The sequence below is a fragment of the Myxocyprinus asiaticus genome, chromosome 6, assembly GCF_019703515.2.
Source record: "Myxocyprinus asiaticus isolate MX2 ecotype Aquarium Trade chromosome 6, UBuf_Myxa_2, whole genome shotgun sequence".
Taxonomy (NCBI): Eukaryota; Metazoa; Chordata; class Actinopteri; order Cypriniformes; family Catostomidae; genus Myxocyprinus; species Myxocyprinus asiaticus.
The window spans coordinates 1,407,696-1,434,676 of record NC_059349.1 but is presented as its reverse complement, the minus strand read 5'-3'; the positions used below and the strand labels follow the sequence as shown (position 1 = coordinate 1,434,676).

Genomic DNA, 26,981 nt, shown 5'->3' with positions numbered 1-26,981 from the left:
ATATTCTATTAAACAAAAGGCCATAAAACTGTTAAAATCTGTAACTTCTTTAACATTTTATGTAGATTTGTATTAAGCTCCCCCTAGTGTGTAAATGCTGTATTGTACTCATTTTATTGAATGTATCTGTAATCAGAATCAGAAACAGAATAATTTTATTGCCAGGTATGCTTACACATACAAGGAATTTGTCTTGGTGACAGGAGCTTCCAGTGTACAACAATACAAAAACAGCAGCAAGACATAGATAATAATAAAAAACAGTTATACACATACATACATACACACACAGACACACACATACATACATACACACATACACATACAGAGTGCAATCTAATACAAATCTGTTATGTACAGTGCAAATGTTTTTTTGTTTTTTTTTTTTCAGAGGAATGAAATGGCAGAAGAGGTTGGATGTGTTGGATAAATATAAAAAAAAAAAATCTGTGTATTGCACATAGTTATTGATCAATGGGGCAATTTAACTGTTCATGAGATGGATAGCCTGAGGGAAAAAACTGTTCCTGTGCCTGACGGTTCTGGTGTTCAGAGCTCTGAAGCGTCGGCCAGAAGGCAACAGTTCAAAAAGGTAGTGGGCAGGGTGAGTGGGATCCAGAGTGATTTTTCCAGCCTTTTTCCTCACTCTGGAAGTGTATAGTTCTTGAAGGGGGGGCAGGGGGCAACCAATAATCCTCTCAGCAGTCCGAACTGTCCTTTGTACTCTTCTGATGTCTGATTTCATAGCTGAACCAAACCAGAAGTCCACTTATTGAAGTGCAGAGGACAGACTTAATGACTGCTGAGTAGAACTGTATCAGCACCGCTTGACAATGGAGTCAATGTGTGTCTCCCACTTCAGGTCCTGTGAGTTGGTAGTGCCCAGGAACCTGAATGACTCCACTGCTGCCACAGTGCTGTTTAGAATACTGAGGGGGGTCAGTGTTGGGATGTTCCTCCTAAAGTCCACATTCATCTCCACCATTTTGAGTGTGTTCAGCTCAAGGTTGTTTTGACTGCACCAGATAGCCAGCTGTTTAACCTCACTTCTGTATGCAGACTCAATGTCATCTCGGATGAGGCCGATGACAGTGGTGTCGTCTGCAAACTTCAGGAGCTTGACAGAGGGGTCCTTGGCGATGCAGTCATTGGTGTAGAGGGAGAAGAGTAGTGGGGAGAGCACACATCCCTGGGGGGCACCAGTGCTGATTGTACAGGTGCTGGAAGTGAGTTTCCCCTGTCTCACAAGCTGCTGCCTGTCTGTCAGAAAGCTGGTAATCCACTGACAGATTGACATGGGAACAGAGAGTTGGTGTAATTTATTCTGGAGTATAGCTGGGATGATGGTGTTGAAAGCTGAACTGAAGTCCACAAAAAGGATCCTTGCATATGTCCCTGGTCTGTCTAGATGTTGCAGGATATGATGCAATCCCATGTTGACTGTATCATCCACAGACCCGTTTGCTCGATAAGCAAACTGAAGGGGATCTAGAAAGGGTCCAGTGATGTTCTTCAGGTGGACCAACACCAGTCTCTCAAATGATTTCATGACCACAGACGTCAGGGCGACAGGTCTGTAGTCATTAAGTCCTGTGATTTTTGGTTTCTGCACCGCACACTGATCCAGTGATCTATTGAAGATCTGTGTGAAGATGGGGGCCAGCTGGTTAGCACAGGATCGAAGACACGCTAGTGAGATGCCATCTGGGCCTGAAGCTTTCCTCATCTTTTGTTTCTGAAAGACACGGCTCACATAATCTTTACAGATCTTAAGTGCAGGTTGAGTAGCAGGAGGGCGAGGAGGGGGGTTGCAGGAGGTGTTGGTGTTTGTGTGAAGTGAAGGTCAGAGTGGGGTGTGAGATTGGGCCTTTCAAATCTGCAGTAGAACACATTCAGGTCGTCAGCCAGTTGTTGGTCCACCACAGGGTTGGGAGTAGGAGTCCTGTAATTTGTGCCACTCCACACCGATGCAGGGTCGTTAGCTGAAAACTTGTTTTTCAGCTTCTCAGAGTATCTTCTTTTAGCCACTCTGATTTCCTTGTTCAGTGTGTTCCTGGCCTGATTGTACAAGACTTTATCCCCACCTCTGTAAGCATCCTCTTTGGCCTGACGAAGCTGCCAGAGCTCTGCTGTAAACCACAGTTTGTCATTGTTGAACTTTAAATAAGTCCAAGTAGGAACGCACATATCCTCACAGAAACTGATATATGATGTAACAGTATCTGTGAGCTCGTCCAGGTCTGTGGCTGCAGCCTCAAAAACACTCCAATCCGTGCAATCGAAGCAGGCTTGTAGTTCCTGCTCTGCTTCATTGGTCCATCTCTTTACAGTCCTTATTACTGGCTTTGTTTATTTTAATTTCTGCCTGTAGGTTGGAAGAAGATGAACCAGACTGTGATCAGAGAGTCCCAAAGCTGCTCTAGGGACAGAGCGATATGCATCCTTTATTGTTGTGTAGCAATGATCCAGTATGTTCCTGTCTCTGGTGGGGCATGTAATGTGCTGTTTGTATTTGGGCAGTTCACGTGTGAGATTTGCTTTGTTAAAATCCACGAGCATTATAATAACTGAGTCCGGGTATTGTTGTTCCGTGTCTGTGATTTGATCAGCCAGCTGTTGCAGCGCTGTGTTCACACACGCGCTTGGCGTGATATACACACTCACCAGAATAAACGAGGAAAACTCCTGCAGCGAGTAGAAAGGCTTACAATTAATAAAGAGCACTTCCAAATTAGGACAGCACATCCTCTTTAACCAACTTTCATTGATGTAAAAGCATGTTCCACCACCTCTCATTTTCCCCATTAACTCCGCGATGCGATCCGCTCTGAACAGCTGAAAGCCCGGCAGATGTAACGCGCTGTCCGGAATGGCTTCACTCAGCCAGGTTTCTGTGAAGCTCAAGGCAGCAGAGGTTGAAAAGTCCTTGTTTGTGCGGGTGAGGAGATGTAGTTCGTCCGTTTTGTTAGGAAGAGAGCGGAGATTCGCAAGATGAATGGCTGTTCGAAAGCCACGCCGACGGAGTTTGACCAGCGCACCGGCTCGTCTCCCTCGCCTGCGTCTCCCGAACAACAAAGCCGCGCCTCCAACTAAAATGTCCAGCAAAACGTCTGAATATTCAAAAACTGGGAAAAGACTGTCTGGTATAAGCTGTCGAATGTTCAGCAGTTCGTCTCTGGTAAAACTGACTGGAAAAAGATTACTAAACACAGGACAAACAAACAAAAACAACAAAACAATAGGAGCGCTCCACACCGAGGCAGCCATCCGCGGCGCCATCATGATGAAATATAACGTTTTGATTGATTTTGGATTTTATTTAGTCACAACATAATTCCCATAGTTCCATTTATGTTATTCCATAGTTTTGATGACTTTACTATTATTCTAAAATGTGAAGAAAAAAAATTATAATAAACAAGAGTGTGTTTCAAAACTGTTGACCGGTAATGTGTGTGTGTGTGTGTGTATGTGTGTGTGTGTATATACACTATATTGCCAAAAGTATTCGCTCATCTGCCTTTAGACGCATATGAACTTAAGTGACATCCCATTCCTAATCCATAGGGTTTAGTATGACGTCGGCCCACCCTTTGCAGCTATAACAGCTTCAACTCTTCTGGGAAGGCTTTCCACAAGGTTTAGGAGTGTGTTTATGGGAATTTTTTACCATTCTTCCAGAAGCGCATTTGTGAGGTCAGACACTGATTTTGGACGAGAAGGCCTGGCTCGCAGTCTTCGCTCTAATTCATCCCAAAGGTGCTCTATCGGGTTGAGGTCAGGACTCTGTGCAGGCCAGTCAAGTTCTTCCACACCAAACTCGCTCATCCATGTCTTTATGGACCTTGCTTTGTGCACTGGTGCGCAGTCATGTTGGAACAGGAAGGGGCCATCCCCAAACTGTTCCCACAAAGTTGGGAGCATGGAATTGTCCAAAATCTCTTGGTATGCTGAAGCATTCAGAGTTCCTTTCACTGGAACTAAGGGGCCAAGCCCAGCTCCTGAAAAACAACCCCACACCATAATCCCCCCTCCACCAAACTTCACAGTTGGCACAATGCAGTCAGACAAGTACCGTTCTCCTGGCAACCGCCAAACCCAGACTCATCCAACAGATTGCCAGATGGAGAAGCGTGATTCGTCACTCCAGAGAACGCGTCTCCACAGCTCTAGAGTCCAGTGGCGGCGTGCTTTACACCACTGCATCCGACGCTTTGCATTGCACTTGGTGTATGGCTTGGATGCAGCTGCTCGGCCATGGAAACCCATTCCATGAAGCTCTCTACGCACTGTTCTTGAGCTAATCTGAAGGCCACATGAACTTTGGAGGTCTGTAGCGATTGACTCTGCAGAAAGTTGGCGACCTCTGCGCACTATGCGCCTCAGCATCCGCTGACCCCGCTCTGTCATTTTACGTGGCCTACCACTTCGTGGCTGAGTTGCTGTCATTCCCAATCGCTTCCACTTTGTTATAATACCACTGACAGTTGACTGTGGAATATTTAGTAGCGAGGAAATTTCACGACTGGACTTGTTGCACAGGTGGCATCCTATCACAGTACCACGCTGGAATTCACTGAGCTCCTGAGAGCGGCCCATTCTTTCACAAATGTTTGTAGAAGCAGTCTGCATGCCTAGGTGCTTCATTTTATACACCTGTGGCCATGGAAGTGATTGGAACACCTGAATTCAATTATTTGGATGGGTGAGCGAATACTTTTGGCAATATAGTGTATATATATATATATATATATATATATATATATATATATATATATATATATATATATATATATTGTCTTATTGTGTATTCTATATATACTTTATTTTCTATTCAGTTTTTATTTTGTTCAATTTTTATTTTATTTTTTTATTATTATTTTATTAATTAATTAATTAATTATTATTATTTATTAATGTGTTTTTGATAAGTGGATTTAATTAATAAAAAAAATATAATAAAACAAAAAACAATATCAGACATCGGTTGAAAACAGGGGGAAAAAACTAACACGTTACGACAGTAAGTGACCGTTTGCGGATACTACACAAAATTAATGGGGAGATAAAATAGTCCGTGTCTTGTCTTTTAAAATAGCGATTTTATCGTAGTAAACTCCACACATAGTTCATTACAAAAGGACTGTTTAGTGTAAAACATGTTTAAGATTAGTGGACAGGAGTTCGGTTCATCAAGTTATGAGCTGTTTCCTCACAAAAGCAGTTTCTCAGCACACTGAAGCATCTCCTCCATAGATATCCATTAAAAACAGCGTCTCGTCTCCTCTTCAGAGATTGTCTATTCTATGCATAGCTTTGCTTGCTTTATGGCAAAAGGGGTCTGGCATAAGGATGATTTCTGTGTAACTGTAGGCATTTGTAGGCAAGAAATTATAATATTTTTAATCTATAATTTCATATTAGTCTCTGACACTAATGGAAATCCAGCAGTCGCTCTATTATTTTTTATGATTAACTTAAAATCCTTATCCAGTAATCACAAACGGCTGTGATTGGTCCCTTCTTACCATCGCTGAGAAAAATCACAGATATCATGTGACAGCAATGACACGTCACGTTTATGAGCAACCTGGACAATACTTTACATCTGAATAATGACACTAACAAACTTGAATAGACATTGGCTTGAAAACACACAGTAAAGAGTTAAAATATGAGTATTATTTTAGACTGATTGACCGTAACCACCAGAGACAACGTCCGGGCCAATAAGCCACTCCCATTTTCACATTTTCAATCGTGATTTTCTGTTCTTTTTTTATTATAATTTTAAATTTTAAAGTACTTTATTGGCATGATTGTGTAAATAATAATGATTAAAAAAAATGGCGAAAGGCAATGATGTGGTCGATCAATCAGAACGAAAGGTCTGTGGTCACATGACTCGTACATAAAACAAATGCAAAAGAGGACAAAGGGAATTTTGTTTAAATAAATGTGGAATATCCTTTATTGTATATAAGCCAAACTGGAACATTTCGACTAAGTCTTTAAATTTAGAAATATAAAACTTAAAGAAATATTATTATATATACTGTAGCTCTGTTGGATACTATAGAAGATGGTTGCCAGAAAAGGTAGCCTACCAGAAAAATACACAGAAAAGACGACGACTACTATTCCTTTGTCATGACCTAAATATATAAAAATATTTATTTACTTTTAAATGTCTTTTTTATTGTTTATTCTTTATTAAACACTTGCATGATGTATATTTTTACACCTGAATGTTTTAGATTCCCAATTCGAAAATTAGTTGCATTGCTTCTTTGTAAAAACTGACCAATTTGATGAAATTCTGTCAACATGTATTTTGCTTTTAAAAGGAAAATTTATATCACCATCCACTTAAACATGAAAGTAATTAGACACTGCAGATGATGTTCTTTAGTTTTCTTTAATACATTTCATTTCATACACATGGAGGTACAGTACATCAAGCCATACTTAAACATACAAAGAGTGAAACATTGTTATCACTTCCTACTGTAAACACTCTCCAGTACAGACTCATCCCTCAATCACTTTCTTCAGGTGGTTTTTCAACAGTAAAAATATGCAATGTTTGTATGTCTGTTTAATTGGTGTTTATCTAAGAACACGAGGGCACATGTCTGAAGAGTAAGAGTGAGCTAAAGCATATTTTCCAGCATTCATTTTCAAATATTAAAGAATGATTTGACTGTAGACACTGACAAAGCATCAGCTCTGTTCCAAACATACATACTCTGTGCATAGAAACAGTCTCACTTAGAAAAATGATAAACATCCCTGTCTGTGCCACTGAACAAAAACTGGTGATTAGATAGAAAGATAGATAGATAGATAGATAGATAGATAGATAGATAGATAGATAGATAGATAGATAAAGACAGACAGACAGACAGACAGAGAATATTCAATTAAATACTGAGTGGAAATACTGTTACAACCCTTTGGAACAAGTACACACTTCAGTTGCTGAGTCACAAGCCTAGAGATAACATATCCATATATACAGGTTTTAAATAATTACCTTAATAAATAACCAGCTTTTCCCATGGGTTTCCCACATGTTTGTCTTACTTAAACTAGTCCTTTCTGTAAATGACATGAAATGTGAAATACTGTATAATGAATTATTATGATGTTTGCGTCATCGTTACTTAACATGAACATAGTAGCAAATAAAAAGCACATCAATGCTTAAATATCTTATGGACAGACCCACAAAGACATCAAATCTTACACTAACACTTACAAAACTATTTGGTACACAAATCGCTAGAGTTTTTTGCAAAGTTATAGAATACCTGTGTCGGATATTGAATAATTGTCTCTCATTTACGTTTTCTGAAACATACACTGTAGATATAATTGATTAACTCCATAGTAGAATAGGCATATAATTCAAGGGATTTTGTTTGTATGCTTTGATAAACTGAACTAGTATTGCAAGGCATGTGGCACTATCAAAGAAGAAGAGAGTTATATGTTCTGTTGCTGATTTAAGTATTTGCACATTATAACATCTAAATGTGACTACAGTATATTCTCTGTATTTGCTGTAAGCAAGACTGCAACAACAAAACAGGTGAATGGTCACAACTAAGTGAAATAAAGGTCTTGTTTAAGCATCTGTAATGATTGACAACATAAAAAAATGGGAAAAATCATCTCACAGTCAAAACAATAACTGCTATCAGACAAAATTCACACATATCACAATACCATTTTACACATTAATGTTTCGTACAGGCTTACTAAGATATATCACTCACACACTATTGTACAATGTTACACAAGCATGTTGAAACACATCTCAACACCCTAGAAAAACAAACAAACATGCATTGCAAGAAACTTCAATACTGTGCAGTGTGATTTAAGGAATGGATAGCACAGCACTGCCACAAATGATTTTACAATGGCAGAACAGAAGCTAAGAGCCTGCTGAGGTTAGGGTTAAGGTTAGGCAGATGAATAGTTGAGCATAGGATGGATAGACTCAAAAGTCTCAGTGGTAGTTCAACTGTACTAGACTGAATCACAGGCACTGACAAACACAAAACAAGCACTGCTATCAAAGACGCCACCACACTGCAGCATGAATATGTGTAATGAGACATCACAAGGATAGGTGAAGACTAGGACATGCAGGAGTTGGGCTGGGACCTCTGGGATAAGAAGTTAGTCTCACTTTGGTACTGGACAGATGTTGGTGTATTGTTCAAACAAGGATGATCTGCAATATCTTGTTCCAGTAGGAAAGGAAAAAGCCCCTTTAGCCACTTAAGGAGGGACTTGTCTGGTTGGGGAAGGTGGTGGCCGACGGCTACGTTATAAAAATGGGGAATAAGAAAATGTTGAGAAAGTGTTAAGAAAGAATGGAAGATTCGTTGGAATGGATGATGGGGTAAGAGTAAAAAAACAACAAAAAAGAATTAGTATCTGTAACAAATGTAGTACTTAGTTGTTAAAGTACAACAGATTTGTAAGGTAATGCTAGATTATCTTTGCATACAGTATATTAGTTACACTACAACAAAGCCAGTATGATTTTTACATTCAGTGAAAGGCCCGAAACATACACTACATATGTAAATGAACAGATGCCTCTAGCCATCCAAGCTTATTTTCATGCATCGTTGCATGTAGCAGTTTGACAGAATTTAATTTACACTGCCTGGCCAAATAATTGTTGCTGTTAGGATTTAAATAAGCAGATACTTAAGAGTCTATGATTGGATCATTATTGCAGTGATTAATATGTTTCAACTGGCAACAATTCTTTTAACCCTAACTGATGCAGAGGAGGACGTGATGCCATGCAAGGAGCAGACGTTTGAGCGACAAGCTCTGTGCACTTTGCTAAATTTTTAATTATTTTCATGTTATAATCTGGTGAATTTGATACACCCAGTTACACATTTGCTTTTTGATGCAAAACATGGCAAAGAAGTCAAAATCATCGGGCTCTGGAGACATTAAAAGACACTTACGTGTTCAGGATGAAAGCCCGACAGGCCTACAGACTGTGGACTTGATTTGGATGGCGCGGCGGGAGAGGTGATCCAGCGTCAGTTGTCCAACATGTCGGTGATGTTGACGAAGGTTCTTGCTGACTTGGAGGATCTCGCTGTAATACGTCGATCGATAACGGCGATGGAAATAAAATTCTCTGAGCTAGTCACAAGAGTGACTGATGTTGAAAAACGAATCGATTTTCTGGAATCTTCGGAGAGGGAATTAACCGCTAATCCACCTGCGACCAAAGTTGATTTGGAACATCTCCTTGAAAAGCTTGAAGATCTTGAGAATAGAAGCCGCAGGAATAATGTTTGAATTGTTGGAATTCCTGAGCATGAGGAGGGCAGAGATATGGTGAAATTCCTAGAGGAGCTTTTCCCGAGTCTGCTCGACATAACAGGCCACAAGTTGGAAATCAAGTGAGCTCACAGATCTGCTGAGGGAGACAGGCCCCGATCGATTCTGGCCAGATTTCTGAGATCATCCGATAAAGATCTTGTGTTGCGCCAGGCGAGGAGCAAAGGGAAGCTTTCTTGGAAGAACCATACTATTTTCTTGTTCCCGGACTTTGCGAGTTCGACGGGAGAAATGCAATCGGTTCAAGGAATGTAAGAAACTCTTACATCAGAAAAAGATCTCGTTTGCTCTGATGTTTCCTGCCAAACTGAGAATAGAAACGAAGGTCGTCGCAAAGTATTTACATGTCCAAAACAGGCAATGTCTTTTATTGAATCATTGTCTGAGTAAACCAGTGGATAGTACTCGCTGTACTTACTCTGAGGAAGCTGGGCGACATTTATTTTTTTTTTGTTGCGTTGGCTCCGCCTAGCGGCTGGAGCTTGTTTTGTGAATTACACTTTTCCTTAAAGAAACTTTTGCATTGAAGTTCCCGGACAGATTGAGGATAGACACTACGGATGACCGCAAAATATCTACATGCTCACACAACGGATGTCTTTTATAAAGTTGACAGATTGGAATATACTTTTATGCAGCCTCCGAGTGAATTGACTCGATCACCAGGGGAACCGGGATGCCGGTTTTGTTTCTTTTTGTATTGGTTCCGCCTAGCGGCTGGAGCTTGTTCTATTGAATAACACTCCTTTGGAACGGCTGTGGATTAATCTGTTCATTCTTCGTGCTTATTCCTCCTGCTGGCTGTAGTTTGTTTTGAGTTTTTTTACGGGACATTGAATGATTACGTCATCCGCTGAACTCATAACAGCTGGCTCACTGAACATTCCTTTGTCTGTCCGAGGAATCTGAACGGTTTTATATCAGCTGGAATTTGTTTTGTGCAAGATCACATCCTTGAGACAGTTCTGTGAATGAATCTACACGTTCTTTGTGTTCATTCTTCCTATTGACTGGGTTTATTTCACAAAGTATTTTCTGTTATGTAATTTTACCTCACAAATTTGTGAGGCAAAATTGAGCAAAACTGATGGCAAAGTTGTCGTGGGGACTCGTGGGCGTTCATGGACCTTTTGAGTTTAGAGGGATTGTCGCCGGTTGGCGCTGTTGTGCGCGGGGTTAATGCGCACGTTTTTCTTTTTTCTGTTTGTTTTGTTCGGGGGGAAGTTCGGGGTTTGATTGTTTCACTAATGGGGAATGTGGTCTGTATAATTTTGTTTTTAACACACAGTTAATTTTTTTTATTATATCAATATTTCAGTTGTTAATATGAGTGTACTATCTCTCTCCACATGGAATGTAAATGGGTTGGGGCACCCCATAAAAAGAAGGAAAGTTATTACTTTTCTTAAACGTAAGAAATACGATATTGTGTTTCTTCAAGAAACATATCTCTCCCCGCAGGAAGCTGAAAAATTTGGGAAGATATGGGGTGGACGTTTTTTTTAGTGCTGGCTCAAGTAAGAGCAAGGGAGTCATTATATTGGTAAATAAACATCTACAATTAAAATGTCTCAAACAGACTAAAGATAAATTAGGTCATTATTGTTTTAACTGAAATTCAAGGGCAAAGGTTGATTTTGGCTAATATTTACGCACCTAACGCTGATGATCAGGGCTTTTTTGTAGATCTTGAAGGGATGTTGCAAGCTGCTGGCACCCCTCATGATATAATGTTGGGAGGAGGCTTTAATCTTTTGATGGAAGCAGTCATTGATCACAGTGAAGCAAAAGTGTGTACCACTAGAGCAACAGTGACGCTTCACAGGATGTGTAAAAATCTTGGTCTTACAGATATTTGGAGACTTCTGGACCCATCTGGTAGGGACTATACATTTTTTTCATCAGTCCATAAGATTTATTCTAGAATAGATTTCTTTTTTATATCCTAATCCCTCATTTCATCTATTGTCGATTGCTCAATTGGAAACATTTTAGTCTCAGATCACGCCCTGGTGAGTTTAGCGGTGTTGCCATATACAGAGAGAAAGAAATCATATAGTTGGCACCTTAATGTGTCCCTTTTGCAAAATCCTGATTTCCAACAAATGTTAAAGACTGAAATCAATGTTTATATGGAGACCAACTGGGCCTCTGTATCCTCTGTGGGCGTGGCTTGGGAGGCACTTAAGGCGGTTCTTAGGGGTCGGATCATACAGTATGACTCATTCATCAAAAAATCCAAAGCACGAGAACTCGTGGAGTTGGAAGGGAATATTAAAAGTGCCGAGACAGAGCTGAAGCGCCGTATGTCATCTGATGGCCTCAGAGAATTGACCCGATTGAAATATAGGTATAATACTATTTTGTCACGGAAAGTGGAGTTTTGGTTATTCAGGGCAAGACAGTCATACTTTGAGTCGGGTGACAAAGCAGGGAAGCTTTTGGCTAGATATATAAAGCAGAGAGAGTCTCTTTCTATCATTCCCTCAGTGAAATCTGCTGGTGGTGAAATTTTTACCTCAGCCATTGATATTAATATTGCGTTTAAAGAATTCTATCTTGATCTTTATAGTTCCATGTCTTCGTCTACTGATGAAGATATTAGAAACTTTATGGAACCATTAGATCTTCCTAAATTGACGATTGAGCACAAAAACTCTCTTGATTCTGAGATAACCTTGGAGGAGCTTGACGAGGTAATTAAGTCCCTACCTACTGGCAAAGCTCCGAGGCCAGACGGTTTTGCCACAGAATTTTTCAGATCCTATGCTACAGAACTGGCTCCACTTTTGCTAGAAGTTTATACGGAATCATTAAAGAACGGAAAGCTTCCTCCAACCATGACGAAAGCCCGGATCAGTCTGATTCTTAAAAAGGACAAAGATCCAAGCGAGTGTAAAAGTTACCGTCCAATCTCCCTGATCCAACTAGATGTAAAAATATTGTCAAAAATTTTGGCTAACTGATTAAGTAAAGTTATGACATCTCTTATACATATAGATCAGGTGGGATTTATTCGGGGCCGTAGCTCTTCTGATAACATCAGGCATCTCATCAATATCATGTGGTCAGTGGCGAATGATCAGTCTCCGGTCGCTGCCATCTCACTTGACGCCGAAAAGGCGTTTGATATGGTAGAATGGGATTATCTTTTTAAGATTTTGGAAATGTATGGGTTCGGGAGTACATTTATTGGTTGGATTAAGTTACTTTATAAACACCCTGTAGCAGCGGTACAAACAAATGGATTAATTTCAATTTATTTTACTCTGAATAGGGGCACTCGGCAGGGCTGCCCTCTTTCCCCATTATTGTTCTGTCTTGCCCTGGAACCATTAGCAGCCACGATAAGAAAGGAGGATGATTTCCCAGGGGTGGTGGCGGGAGGTGTGGCGCATAAGCTTCTGCTTTATGCAGATGATATTTTATTATTTGTCTCTGAACCTACTAGATCTATGCCTTGCCTCCACAGAATTATTAATTCCTTTTCCAAATTCTCAGGATACAAAGTCAATTGGTCTAAATCCGAAGCTTTGGCTTTGACAGCGTACTGTCCAGTAACGGCTTTTCAGCCGGGCGCCTTCCAATGGCCCAAACAGGGCATTAAATATTTGGGGATTTTATTCCCAGCAAAATTGTCTGATTTAATTAGAGTTCATTTTGACCCTTTAATAAAAAGATTTTCGAGCGATGTGGGCAGGTGGGCTTCATTACATTTATCTATGATTGGGAAGGTTAATGTTATTAAAATGAACTGTATTCCAAAATTTAACTACCTGCTACAATCTCTCCCTGTAGATGTCCCTCTCTCTTATTTCAAGGAATTTCATAGCATAGCAAAGTCCTTCATTTGGAATGGTAAATGTCCCAGATTGCATTTTAATAAGTTACATAGGCCAATAGACAAAGGAGGGCTAGGCCTACCCAAGATTATTTTTTTTTTTTTGGGAGTAGCACACATCCCCCTATGGAGGCAGATGCTTTGGGTGAGGTGATTGCGGCTTTTGGAAAAGGTCATGAGGCATCAGTGTACTACTCCCTGTTAATTCAGAGTATGGGGACGGAGCCTTAACTTCTATTAAGAGATTATGGGAGAAAGATTTGGATTTGGTATTGGAGGATGGAGTGTGGACTAAGATTCTGAAAAATGTCAAGTCTGTATCTAGAGATGCAAGAGTTCGCCTTATTCAGTTCAAGATTTTACATAGGTTCTATTGGACCCCCTCTAAACTGTATAGGCTTGGTCTTAAAGAAACACCTACCTGCTGGCGATGCCAATCGGAGGATGGAGATATAACCCAAGTTTTTTGGAGGTGCGTTGAGATCCAGGGGTTTTGGTTGAGAGTTCAGAATTTTGTATGTAAGGTCTTGGGCACTCAGGTTTCATTTTGCCCCAGACTCTGTATTTTGGGAGATGGGGCAGAAATTAATGTGGAGAATAAACATGTGGAGGATTGGGTCCTGACCTGTGTTATGGTCGCCAGGCGGGTGATTTTGAGGGGTTGGAAGTCGGTTGGAGCACCCCCGTTTCAGGAATGGTGCTCGGAGATGGGGAGAGTGGCGGCCTTAGAGGAGGGGTCTTATAGAAGACTGGGGAATCCGGATCTGTTTGTGGGAAAATGGGGTGGATATTTAGCATTCTTGGAGGGTTCTCGGGTGGAATAGTGGAGAGAGAGGGGTAATTGTCAGTGTGTGTGATTTTTATATTTGTATATATATGTATTTTTATTATTATTTTTATTATTATTATTATTATTATCTTTTTTCCTCTTTTAGTTGTTTGGTTTTTGTTTTTGTATTCTTCTATATGTGTTCATCTAAGACCACAGAGATGTTTGTTGAGGTTTGGGGTGGGGTTGGGGAGGAGGAGGGGTGGTAGTGGATGTTAAAGTTGATTTTGTGTATTTATAATTATGTTTTGTTTTCCTGTGTTTAATAAATAAAAATGTTAATCGTAAAAAAACCCTAACTGATGCAGTGTGTAGCTTCTCATTTCTTAAACAACCATGTCAGAAGACATATCCCTTGGTCGTGGAAAAGATGTTACTGTATTTCAGAAGGGGCAAATTATTGGCCTGCATCAAGCAAAGGAGATTGCTGAAATAACTGGAATTGGGTTAAGAAATGTCCAATGCATTAAAACCTGGAAGGATAGTGGTGAACCGTCAGCTTTGTGGAAGAAATGTGGTCAGAAAAAAAATCTTGAATGATCATGAACGGAGATCACTAAAGCGCTTGAAGTCACATCGTAAAAATCGACAGTAGAACTCACGGCTATGCTTAATAGTGAAAGTAAGATCATTTCCAAGCGCACAATGTGACGAGAATTTACAGGATTGGGAATAAACAGCTGTGTGGCCACAAGAAAGCCAATTGTTAGTGAGGCTAATCGGAAAAAACGACTTCAAATATAAAGACTGGTCTATGGAGCAATGGAAAAAGGTCATGTGGTCTGACGAGTCCCGATTTACCCTATTCCAAAGCGATGGGCACGTCAGGGTAAGAAGGGAAGCGCATGAAGCGATGCACCCGTCATGCATAGTGCCCACTGAACAACCCTCTAGAGGCAGTGTTATGATCAGGGGTTGTTCAATTGGTCAGGTCTAGGCTCAGCAATGTTATGGGCAATAAAATGAAGTCAGCTGACTACCTGAATGTACTGAATGACCAGGTTATTCCATCAATGGATTTTTTCTTCCCTGATGGCACGGGCATATTCTAGGACGAAAATGCTAAGATTCATTGGGCTCAAATTGTGAAAGAGCGGTTCAGGGAGTATGAGGGATCATTTTCACACATGAATTGGCCACCACAGATTCCTAATCTTAATCCCACCGAAAGTCTTTGGGATGTGCTGGAGAAGACTTTACGGAGTGGTTCGACTCTCCTGTCATCAATACAAGATCTCATCCAAATTTTAATGTAACTCTGGACGGAAATAAATGTTGTGACGTTGCATAAGGTTGATGAATGCGTGCCATAATCAAAGATAAATGTGTTCTAACGAAATATTAGAGTATGCTACTTTTAGTTTTTGGCCAGACAGTGTATAAAGCAATGTAAATACAAACTGCATTATCAGCATTGCCACAGTGGGGGGGTCTTCTTCTACAGTAACTTTTCTCTTTTACGTCAACTGCTGTCATGGTGCGTACCTGCCTAGAGTATGTTTTTGGCCTAAAACAATACCATGGCATATAGAAAGAATACCTAATTCAACTTTGAAATATTTTTTCATAATGTAATGTAATTTTATTAAGAGACAGAAAGAATGTAGACAGTAAAGGGATCACTAGCTGGAGACAAAAGCACAAAAAAGGGCTTATCTAATAGAGCTGGTGGGTAAGGTCTCACCTGGGAATGCTAGGAGGCGCCCTGTTGGGCCGACTGGGAACTTGTGGACTGTCAGCATTGTTATTTAAGGGTCCTAACGGTCCTGGGCGAGATGGAGGTGGTGGGGCCCCCCTACCGGCAGGTCTCTGGCCAGCAGACATCCTGCGTGGAGCAGTAGGACTAGGCGGAGGAGACCTGCAAAGACAAGAAGAGATGCTCACAGCAAAGAATACAGAGGGGGAAAAACTGCAAAATGTAACTTTATAAAAAAAAAAATTAGATTATATTATTATGAGTTAGTATCAGTAATATATATACTGTATATATTTTATTTTGAGTTTTTTACGTTTTTTTAATATACAGTATATTGTATTAGTTATATTTTTGTAATATGTCCTTTTATGATGAGGCATTAAGAAACTGAAGAATAAGAACTTGAATATGAATTTGAACTTGAATAAAGTAAAGAACAATGAACCGTTAAAAAAAGAACAATAAATCAATTAAGGTGAATAATTATTTTGTATATGCTTAATTATATGCGTCTAGAAAGAAATGCAGTCAAATGTGGCCTATCAGTGAAGTATGAGCTTGCACTGTTCTGAAAAGAAGCACTGGCAAGGGACAGTCTGAAATTGTCTTCGAATTGCACGACTACCATATTTATTGTTCAGCACAGTCAACTTTGTAAATCCTGCTTCACACAACTATGTGGAGGTGAAAGGCAGAAGCAATTTTATAGCTGCGTCACAGCTGAGGATCCTTGCCCATTAATGACTACATTAACATGGACTCCAGAAAGAGGCTTATTGTGAGAAAGCAGCGTTCTGGTTTACATGCACTGTATAAGCAGCATACTCTTTAGTCTCGTATACATGCGGCACAGTCAGTAAGCAGCTTTCTCCACAGTAATGGAATTTCCCCGTAATGCTTGTGTAAAGAAAAAACATCCGAGGAAGACTTTGCAATATCTGTAAATAAAGAAAGCAATGGATAATAAAATAACAGATTTATTGCTGTTTTTGTTTACTTAGGTTTGCATGGGGACCTACAGCGGAACTGCGCTGCAATAGTGGGGTTTCCTTCTTACGTAAAACTCCGGGATTCCCCCAAGGTACGAGCGCATATACACCGATCAGCGATAACATTAAAACCATCTGCCTAATGGTCCCCTTCGTGCCGCCAAAGCACCGTAGACTTTGTCAGTTCGAACCAGTCTGGCTAATCTCTAGAATTTACTCAGAATTGTGCCAAAAACAAAATCCAGTGAGTGGCAGTTCTGAGGATGGAAATGCCTTGTTGATGAGAGAGATCAACAGAGAATGGCCAGACTGGTTTGAACTGACAAAATATACAGATAACCGCTCTGTACAATTGTGGTGAGAAAAACAGCATCTCAGAATGCTTTTCTGAGAAGCGGGTTAGCACTGTTTTGGCAGCACGAGGGGGACCTACACAATATTAGGCAGGTGGTTTTAATGTTGTGGCTGATCGGTGTATGCAAACGCGAGTGACAGTTGGTATTTTACAAAGCCATCAAGCTTTGTTTAAAAAAGTCAAGGGATCTATCTTTTAAGGCTATTATTAAATTATCAGCTAATCACTGGGGTGCCTCATAGAAATTGCCCTGCTATCTGTCACTCAAACCCAGATTCCGTACACATCTTGCTAGACCTCTCTTATCTGGGCATCACAGAAACTGCACTCCAATGACTTGAGTCCTACCTCATGGGCAGATCTTTCAAGGTACTTTTTAAAGAGGAAGAGTGTCTAAGTTATCAGTTAACCACTGGGGTGCCTCATAGAAATCGCCCTGCTGTCTTTCGCTGAAACCTTGCAAACGCTGAAAGCTACTTTCAAATCATCTGTCCTCATCTTGCTAGACCTGTCTACTGTCTTTGAAACAGTGAATCATCAGATCCTCCTGCCTACGCTCTCTGATCAGAATCAGCTTTATTGCCAAGTATGCTTACACATACAAGGAATTTGTCTTGGTGACAGGAGCTTCCAGTGTACAACAATACAAAAACAATACAAAAACAGCAGCAAGATATAGATAATAATAAAAAATAGAAAATAGTTATACACATACGTACATACACACACAGACACACACATATATACATACACACATACACATACGTAGTACAATCTAATACAAATCTGTTATCTGTTATGTACAGTACACAATTTTTTTTTCCCTCTCAGAGGAATGAAATGGCAGAAGAGGTTGGATGTGTTGGATAAATATAAAAAAAAGACTAAACTGTGTATTGCACATAGTTATTGCTCAATGGGGCAATTTATCAAATTTATCATGAGATGGATAGCCTGAGGGAAAAAAACTGTTCCTGTGCCTGACGGTTCTAGTTCTCAGAGCTCTGAAGCGTCGGCCAGAAGGCAACAGTTCAAAAAGGTAATGGGCAGGGTGAGTGGGGTCCAGAGTGATTTTTCCAGCCTTTTTCCTCACTCTGGAAGTGTATAGTTCTTGAAGGGGGGGCAGGGGGCAACCAATAATCCTCTCAGCAGTCCGAACTGTCCTTTGTAGTCTTCTGATGTCTGATTTCGTAGCTGAACCAGACCAGACAGTTATTGAAGTGCAGAGGACAGACTCAATGACTGCTGAGTGGAACTGTATCAGCAGCGCCTGTGGCAGGTTGAACTTCCTCAGCTGGCAAAGGAAGTACAACCTCTGCTGGGCCTTTTTCACAATGGAGTCAATGTGTGTCTCCCACTTCAGGTCCTGTGAGATGGTAGTGCCAGGAACCTGAATGACTCCACTGCTGCCACAGTGCTGTTTAGAATGGTGAGGGGGGTCAGTGTTGGAGTGTTCCTCCTAAAGTCCACAATCATCTCCACTGTTTTCAGCGTGTCCAGCTCAAGGTTGTTTTGACTGCACCAGACAGCCAGCTGTTCAACCTCCCTTCTGTATGCAGACTCATCGTAATCTCGGTTGAGGCCGATGACAGTGGTGTCATCTGCAAACTTCAGGAGCTTGACAGAGGGGTCCTTGTTGATGCAGTCATTGGTGTAGAGGGAGAAGAGTAGTGGGGAGAGCACACATCCCTGGGGGGCACCAGTGCTGAAAATCAGATCCGTACTAAATATGCTGCACAGCTACTGGTACATGCTCTTGTAGGAGAATGGGAGACTGATCTCTTGTAAAAGTGACACACTGTTTTTTTTATAGCAGTAGTGATGCTTTGCTTTTACAAAAATGTCAGATGTTCCTTAACTGAGCTTTGGTTGTGAGTTTGGCTCAGAGACAGGACAGGGAGAGTTGTGATATTCTATATTTTCTAGTTTTCTTTCATTACTTATTTGCTGCAGTTAAGAGGTGAAGGAGCATGAAAGGCACCAAAACATGCTGTATGTGAGTGTGACGCAGTGTATGTTAGAGGAGTGGCGAATCAACAATTTCTCCACTCTCTCAAAGCATTCTGAAATGAATTTGCTCCAACTCCACACAGAGTTTTCCATTTCCGGCTCCTCACTCACTCCCCGCTCACTGGTAAGAAAAACCTTACTCTGAGTTCTCTCCAATTCTAAACTTAGGTGCAGTCTGAGTATTAATGTCACTAGGAGCAAGTTGTTGTCTTGGTACCTTACAGTGTTTTTTTTTTCTTGATACCTAACAGCAATTATTATTATTATATATATTTTTTTTGGCATCTACTAGGTTGGAGCCATATACAATCACTGAAAAAGCAGTCCCTTTGATCTACTTAAAGACGGCAATGGAGTATTTCTGAACAAGTGAGCAGAGCCCACTCCACAGCACAATATATTGATATCTCAAGCCCTATCAAGTGGCCCTATTGAGGCTTGCCAACAGGCTATTGGGGAAACAGTACAATGGATGAATCAGAGTTATGGTTCAGTAGAACTGCAATGGTTTTGAAACCAGAAGCAGCCTACAGTTCTGTAATGACTTGGCACAATGTTTCCTGGCATAACAGGACTTCCACTTTATCATTCAACACCTTTTCAACATCACTACTTATTGGTGGTGGGAACTAAAGAAATGGTATGATCTCTAGTGAATAAACTGTCCTCTCTGTTCTAGGAAGTGACTGACTAGGAATGAAAATATTGCTGATCCGCTTAGCATACAGAACTGTGAACCCCAACACACCTTCTATCCTCCCTTTTTTCAATAGTAATACTTTGAGTAACCACCCTCTGGTATGAGTGATTTTGTTTTCACCCTATTCCATAAGTCCCCCAGTATAAAGGTCACACTTGAAGAGTTACCTGCGAGAGCCACCAGAGCCAGCATGTAGCCATGAGTTGTCTACAGGGGGAGGCAGTGGAGTTGAGATAGTGGTGGTGGAAATATCTCCAATGATAGCTAGCGCCTCCTTCAGGGCATGATGAGTGCGCAGAACTTCTTCCCTGCGTTGTACCTGATCCTGAGACTCATCCATCAGAGCATTCTGATCTCCAGCTGAATAAAGCTGAGCCAGAAGCTCCGCATTAATGAAGTCTTTAACCTTCAGAAAAAGAGCAGGATGTTTATTAGGTCATACTATCATGCAGATTATACTCAAATATACAGTATAATAACAGAGATGCAACAATTCGGTAGTCCTCGTATCAGGCCGATACTGGTGGGTAAATACTCGTACTTGGTATCAGTGTCATCATTTTATGTTTCTGAGTATGATTACATTTTCATAAGGATGTGGTTGCACATGTTGTGTATGGTGCTTCTTAGACCAGTTTGAAAACATAAACATTTTATCAGTTTATATCAGTTGCTATCAGAATATCTGTTTTCATTTTATCCATCTTTACCTGATATATAAGCAGCTTTTCTCACAAATGCACATACTCTCTTTCTCTCTCAGCACATGCTTGTGTGTGTGAGTGAGAGATCGCTTTCAAAAGCGCTTGTCAGTCATCCATTAATATTTTCCTGTCATTTTGACAGATAAAAAAAAAGAAAGAAAACCATTTGAAACCAGCACTTAATTAATGAATACCAGTGGCATACCTACAGGTAGTGCAGGGTGGGCAGCCAGTATTAGTTTGATCTATTGACATCCCTTAGGGCTGGGTATTGATAAAGATTTCCCGATTCGATTTTGAATCGCAAGCTCTCAGTTCGATTCTATTTGGATTGAATTTGATTAATTTGGGTGAATTTCAGTTATAATGACCATTTTGCTTACACATGAAAGAAATTGTCTTTCAGCTTATGTTGTTAAAGGGATAATAACAGCACAATGCGGTTTTTCAAATTTTACTCTTTTGACCACGAGTGAATATGAACGGATTCGACGCATGTGCACCACGACTGATTTGTGATACTCTTTTAGTACAGTCAAGGCAGGCTTATGTGTGCCTGCCTTGATGACACACACAGATGAGGTCTGTCCGTGTGTCCAGAAAATCAGACTGTGCTGATGACAAAATTTGCTTCACGTATACTGTGCGCAGAGCGATCAGCACTGCATACAACCCAAGTAGCCTTTGGCCTTTAGTGGTAGCCTTATTGGTAGCCTTGGTATGTAAAAAAACAATGCGATCAGATTACTGATTGTACATGATTCTCAGAGTGTACCAGTCATGCCAAGAAAAGGTTGTTTGTTATTGCTCTATTTCATTTCATTTTTATTTTCCCTCCTTCTCTACCAATTTAACAGTTCAGTTACATGTGTGACTGTTAAAGAGCTTGAAATATTGTTTCCTTCAACTATTGATCACAAATATCATCAGAGAAACTCAATGCATGTAGAGACCATGTGAGCCAGAACATACAGGGAACTGCTTAGACAACCTCCTTTTCATGGACAGCCTAAAGTATATGTTGTATTGGCAGACATGATTTTGGGTCTTACATTGTTGATCATGAGGTGCATAATGCTTTTGGGCATAAGGTCACGGATGCATTTGCTGACGATGGCCATGTAGGAGTCCACCAGGTTACGGATGGTCTCCACCTTCCTCTCCAGCTGAGGATCCATAGAGAAGTTCTCTGATGGACCAGAACTATCACTCTCCACCTGACGAAGGGTAGAGGAAAGAGTGAAGGAACAGAACTAGAAGTTGAAGTAGTAAGTTAAAAAGATGGTAAGTGGTGAAAGTTGTAAGGGAATCTGATGTATAGTAAGTGATATAAAAGGAGGATAAACAAAAAGATATTATATGATCACATCAGGGAGAACTTTTGAAAGGTAATATCTACAGGTTTCTTTAGGTTACAAAAAGTAACATTAGCAGTCACTTACTGCAGCCTTTTCGGGATACACCCCTGCACGCAGGAGCGATGCTCTCCAGCTGTCAACCTCCTCCAGAGTGTCACAGGCCAGCTCCAAAAAACGATTGTCCTTAAAGACGTTTCTGGGTGGCAGAGAAACCAGCAACATGCAATCACTCAAATTCAAATCACTTTGAAGTATGTAAAGAAACCTTCAATTCTTGTAACCCTCTTGGTACACTATTTGCAACTACCTCTTAAAATTTACATTTATGCATTTAGCAGATGCTTTTATCCAAAGTGACTTACAGTGCACTTATTACAGAGACAATCCCCCAGAGCAACATGGAATTAAGTGCCTTGTTCAAGGACATAATAGAGGTGGCTGTGGGGATTGAACAGTCAACCTTCTGCTTACCAGTTCTGTGCTTTGGCCCACTACACCACCACCACTAATGTGAAGTGTTTCTGAAAAATTTGGTGTTGAGAAAGAAACGCTTCAAATCTTCCTAGGAGAAAAACATTTATTTACTCTTATGTCACACACGCGCACGTATTTTTCCCATTTATTTTTTTGCATAGACTTTTTATAAAATCCTTACTAAAAGTGTTCTAAGACATGAACCACACCAACCAGCTCCACAGTGAATCATAACATTACAAACTTTGATTTGGAGAAAAAATAATACAAAAAATATAATAAAAAAAATAATCGGACAAAAGACAAAAGGTACAAGACTGTGTACTTCTTTTAATAAGGGAATAAACTACAATCCCATAGAGCAACACAAATGATGTAATCGAATTAAAAACTATGGAAAAATATAAAACTAATCCTTTAAAGTTGTTGATTATAAGTATAGAAACAATACATTTAAATTTTATTCCCAAAATAATCAGATATATACAAACAGACCAATCCACTGGCAACGTCACTGCTTATGTCACACACAGAAGTGGGGGCAAAAACCATGCACAAACCATACACTTTTATCAAATTCCGTTGTTGAAAAATGATTTCGAGGGTTCTCGTAGATGGCTGTGGCTTCAAGACATCAACAGAGCTGACTGAACTGAGGAGATCATTTCAACTCACGGCTTTGCAGCAAACATTTATATTGAACATTATTACAGGTATGTTATTAAATCATATCATTATAATAATTGTATAGCTAAGAATATGTCTGTATTTATGATTGTTTGTGTTGCACTTTCATCTAATCTGTCATATCTAACTACAACAGTTTGCCGGCTTTCTGTCACCATTTACTGCACATGCACTGAAATTCTCATCCTCCTTGACTTGTCGGCTGCATTCGTCACAGTGAACCACAAGATCCTCCTGTCCATGATCTATGACCTGGGCATCACAGGAACTGTGCTTGGATTGTTTGAGTTATACCTCATTGGCAGATCTTTCAAGGTCTCGTGGAGAGGAGAGGTGTCCAAGTTACACCTGCTGACCACTGGTGTTCTTCAAGGATCATTGCTTGGACCCCTCCTCTTCTCGATGAACACAACATCACTCGGACCGATCAATGAGGCACATGGCTTTTCCGACCACTGCTATGCAGATGATATGCAGCACTACCTGTCGTTCCAACCTGAAGACTCTACTGTCTCAGCTCGTATCTCTGCCTGCCTCTCGGACATTCCGGCCTGGATGAAGGAACGCCGCCTTCAGCTCAACCTTGCCAAGAAAGAACTCCTTGTGATCCCAGCCAACCCATCTGTTGACCACAACCTCACTATACATCTTGGTACAGCTACACTCACACAAACCTTGACAACTCCGAGACTGGGATTGGTGGTAGATGACCAGCTTAACTTTACCACCCACATCTCATCTACTGCCCGGTCTTGTCAATTCAAAAATTTTGACCTTTTATGTCTGAATACGCTGCACAGCTCCTGGTCCAAGTTCTGGTCATTTCAAGACTAAACTACTGTAATGCTTTATTGGCTGGCCTACCAACTAACACAAATAAGCCACTGCAGATGGTCCAGAATGCAGCAGTATGGTCTGGTCTTCAATCAGCCAAAAAGGGCTCATGTCACTCCACTCTTGATTTCACTTCACTGGCTACCTGTAGCTGCCAGCATCAAATTCAAGGCTTTGACTCTGGCATTCAGGACAGCCAATGGAACCGCAAACACTTATTCAGTTCACTTCTACAGGTCTACTGTATGCTTCAACTCGCTCTCTGTGGTCCATGAACTAATTCGTGGACCACCACAAAGAAGTGCAAAGTCTATTTCACGATTGTTCACTTTCTCTGTTCCTTTGTAGTTGAATGAGCTTCCAACATCCACACGAACTGCTGATACCAACTCAACATTCAGAACCAGCTGAAAACACATCTGTTCTGCGAGCACTTAACCAATCCACAATAATTGCACTTACTATTGAACTTGCACTTACTGTTCCACTCTTTCTTCTGGCTAGCACCTATACTACTTCAGCCACCTTGAAAACCTGGCAGTACAAACACTGCAGATGTTGTTGACCTTTGTATGACAAATTGCTTACTATGTTCCTCATTTATAAGTCGCTTTGGATAAAAGCACTAAATTTAAATGTAGTGTAGTTCTTCAACAGGAATTGCGCTATTAAACATGATTTCTGAAAATTTAAGTTGAAATAACAGACTGATAGCTTCAACTGAAGCATGTACCATCAATTTAACAACCTCAAAGCTCATGGTAGGTCTGTCTTCAAAGGTTTTAAAGTAATCGTTAGAAATTAATTTGCCTATGGAAAAAATAATTTATTTTTCTTGCAGAACCCAACTGTTGAGCTCTATAGTGCTAAAAAGTTTCTATCATACACATCTCTAACTTATTCACATTGTGTAGCTTACCACTTACCGTTGCTCTGTGTTGAAGATAGCAAACATGTGTTTGCTGGACATGAAGCTTTTCTCTACATCTCTGACCTTCAGGTTATCCAAGGGCAGCATGTACTTCTTCTCTTTCTCCTGCGAGATCGTGAATGCACAGAATAAGCAATAGTATATTAAGCAATAGCAGGGGCGTAGAGGGGGAGTCGCACTGACAGAGATTAAATTCAGCAGGCACTAGGACTAACAGCCGCCAGAGTCCCGACTTCCCTTCATCCGCTCAAAAGTCAGACATGCTCCTTTATGAAGTTTACTTCAGCAAATACACATCTCTATGCCTTGTGCCTCTATGCTGTATACAAATAAACAGCTTTTAGTCTGTGAGTAAAACAGTTTGCCTGTAGTATTCTATTCAGTCATGTTGGGCCTCATGTATTCAGATAGAAGACAAAGGCAGGCCTAACACAGTCGTAAAACCTAACTCAGGCCCCCACATAAGTCATAAATTATACTGATAAAAATCGCGCCAAAATCAAACAAAGGGAGTCCAAAACAGACTACAAATCCCATGAAGCCTTGCTCACTAAAGGATCGAACTCTCAACTCCTGTTGGATGAGGCACACAACAGAACGCACCTCAACCATGACATCATCAGGAGTCTAAATACCTCTGAAATGCTTCCGGAATTTGCTTCCAGCAACTTTGCTCGCCGTGTGTAGACACAGCTCATCGCTGCTCTCAGGTGCAGCCTCGTGGCACAAGGAAGTAACGTCCGACTTGAAACTGTGGCCATACAAACTCCATCTCGCTGGACGAGTTGAGATTACTCTGTGTTCCACCAAACACTCTAACGGATCCGAAGGAGACCGCCGAGCAATCCGCATCTTCATCCGTTTGCTTGCAGAAGTGAAGAGAAAAGATTTCTCTTCAGTCTTCAATCAAGTCAAAGTCGCTGATTTCTCCGCCAGCCCGCTGAGAATCAGCAGCCATACCGCCCGCCAACAGAGCGAGAAAATGGCCTCCCGTCATCACCTGAGCCTCGAGGAACCGAGTCTGAGTTAAAGGACGGATGAACACACATTCTGCATTCTCATGCGATTCAAGTAAGAGGTTTACGTCTGGGCAGAGATAGAATATTATAGTGTGTTATTCTTGTGTACCAAGGTTATTGCTTGTACAGTTTACAGACCGCCATGTCCGCTCATTATTAATACACAGGGTATTAATTATCACAAATTTGATTTGCTGTATTGTGGTCCAACCACATTGGGCTGTTGTGCATTTCCGCCATCGCGGGTGAGACCGGCAAACTGAGTTTATCCATTAAAGAATCAAAGAACGCGGGACGGTTTACGAGCCGTCCACCACATCTCTGAGTGATAAACTAACAGCTGCTTTCTCTCCCACGATCGCGAAATCGGCTTTGGGGGTGTCACTTAGTTCTCTCTCTCTTGTACTAACCACACACACGCGCGCGCGCGATCCCTCACAAACATTCTCGGACACATTTTTGGCTAGTAGATAAAGCTCAGCTTTGTCCCTAAGCTATTGTACAAGCGGATACACGTGGTAACTGGTAGACGCCATTGACTGGTTTCTCTCCGCCCACATTCACGGCCATATTCTCTGGCCGGAAATCTCGCGTGACATACTCTCCACGAGAGTCACGTCCGCCATTTTGTGCGCGTCCCTCCTTACGCACACACACACACACACACACCCTCATGTGTTATAGGATTATTTTGATTTCCATATCTAATCATATCACTGTTTAGTTTGTAGTTGTAAGTCGGAAGTTTATTGACTGCATTGTATTAATTATTAATTGATATTACTGCATAAATACTTTGTTATATTACAAAGAGAAGTGTTTTGGTTTGATTTGCATACACCTGTGTCATGCTGACGGGATGTCAGTGCTCGGATTCAAGCCTTCATTCATTGTTTTTTTCCCCCCGAAAATCGATATTCTTCGGATATCGATTTTCCTAAGAAAACAATCTAATATTGAGACTGTTATACTATCTGGTTATTAGTCCCTGATTCCAGGGTGGTGCCCCGTCAGTGTTAATCCTTATTAATATTCTATTGATTTTTGATAATTGATAATTATCTTTGACGATTGTTGATTTTGAAGGATCAATAAGCTAGTGTTAATATTAATGTATCATAGATGTTAATGATTGGTGATTATCTTTGATAATTGTTGATTTAAAGG

The 26,981-nt window shown here is 40.7% G+C and overlaps 1 protein-coding gene across 1 annotated transcript in view; it reads right to left on the bottom strand.

Annotated features, from left to right (window-relative positions):
* Positions 1 to 6,399: 6,399 nt before the first annotated feature.
* Positions 6,400 to 26,981, bottom strand: part of LOC127442862 (dynamin-3-like) — a 114,664-nt gene continuing 94,082 nt past the window's right edge. The window contains exons 16-21 of the mRNA XM_051701137.1: positions 24,791 to 24,900; positions 21,954 to 22,065; positions 21,564 to 21,728; positions 19,975 to 20,213; positions 15,742 to 15,915; positions 6,400 to 8,335 (exon numbers count right to left, since the gene is read on the bottom strand). Coding sequence (XP_051557097.1) covers positions 8,293 to 8,335; positions 15,742 to 15,915; positions 19,975 to 20,213; positions 21,564 to 21,728; positions 21,954 to 22,065; positions 24,791 to 24,900 — 843 coding nt within the window. The 3' untranslated portion in view covers positions 6,400 to 8,292. The remainder of the gene's footprint in view (positions 8,336 to 15,741; positions 15,916 to 19,974; positions 20,214 to 21,563; positions 21,729 to 21,953; positions 22,066 to 24,790; positions 24,901 to 26,981) is intronic.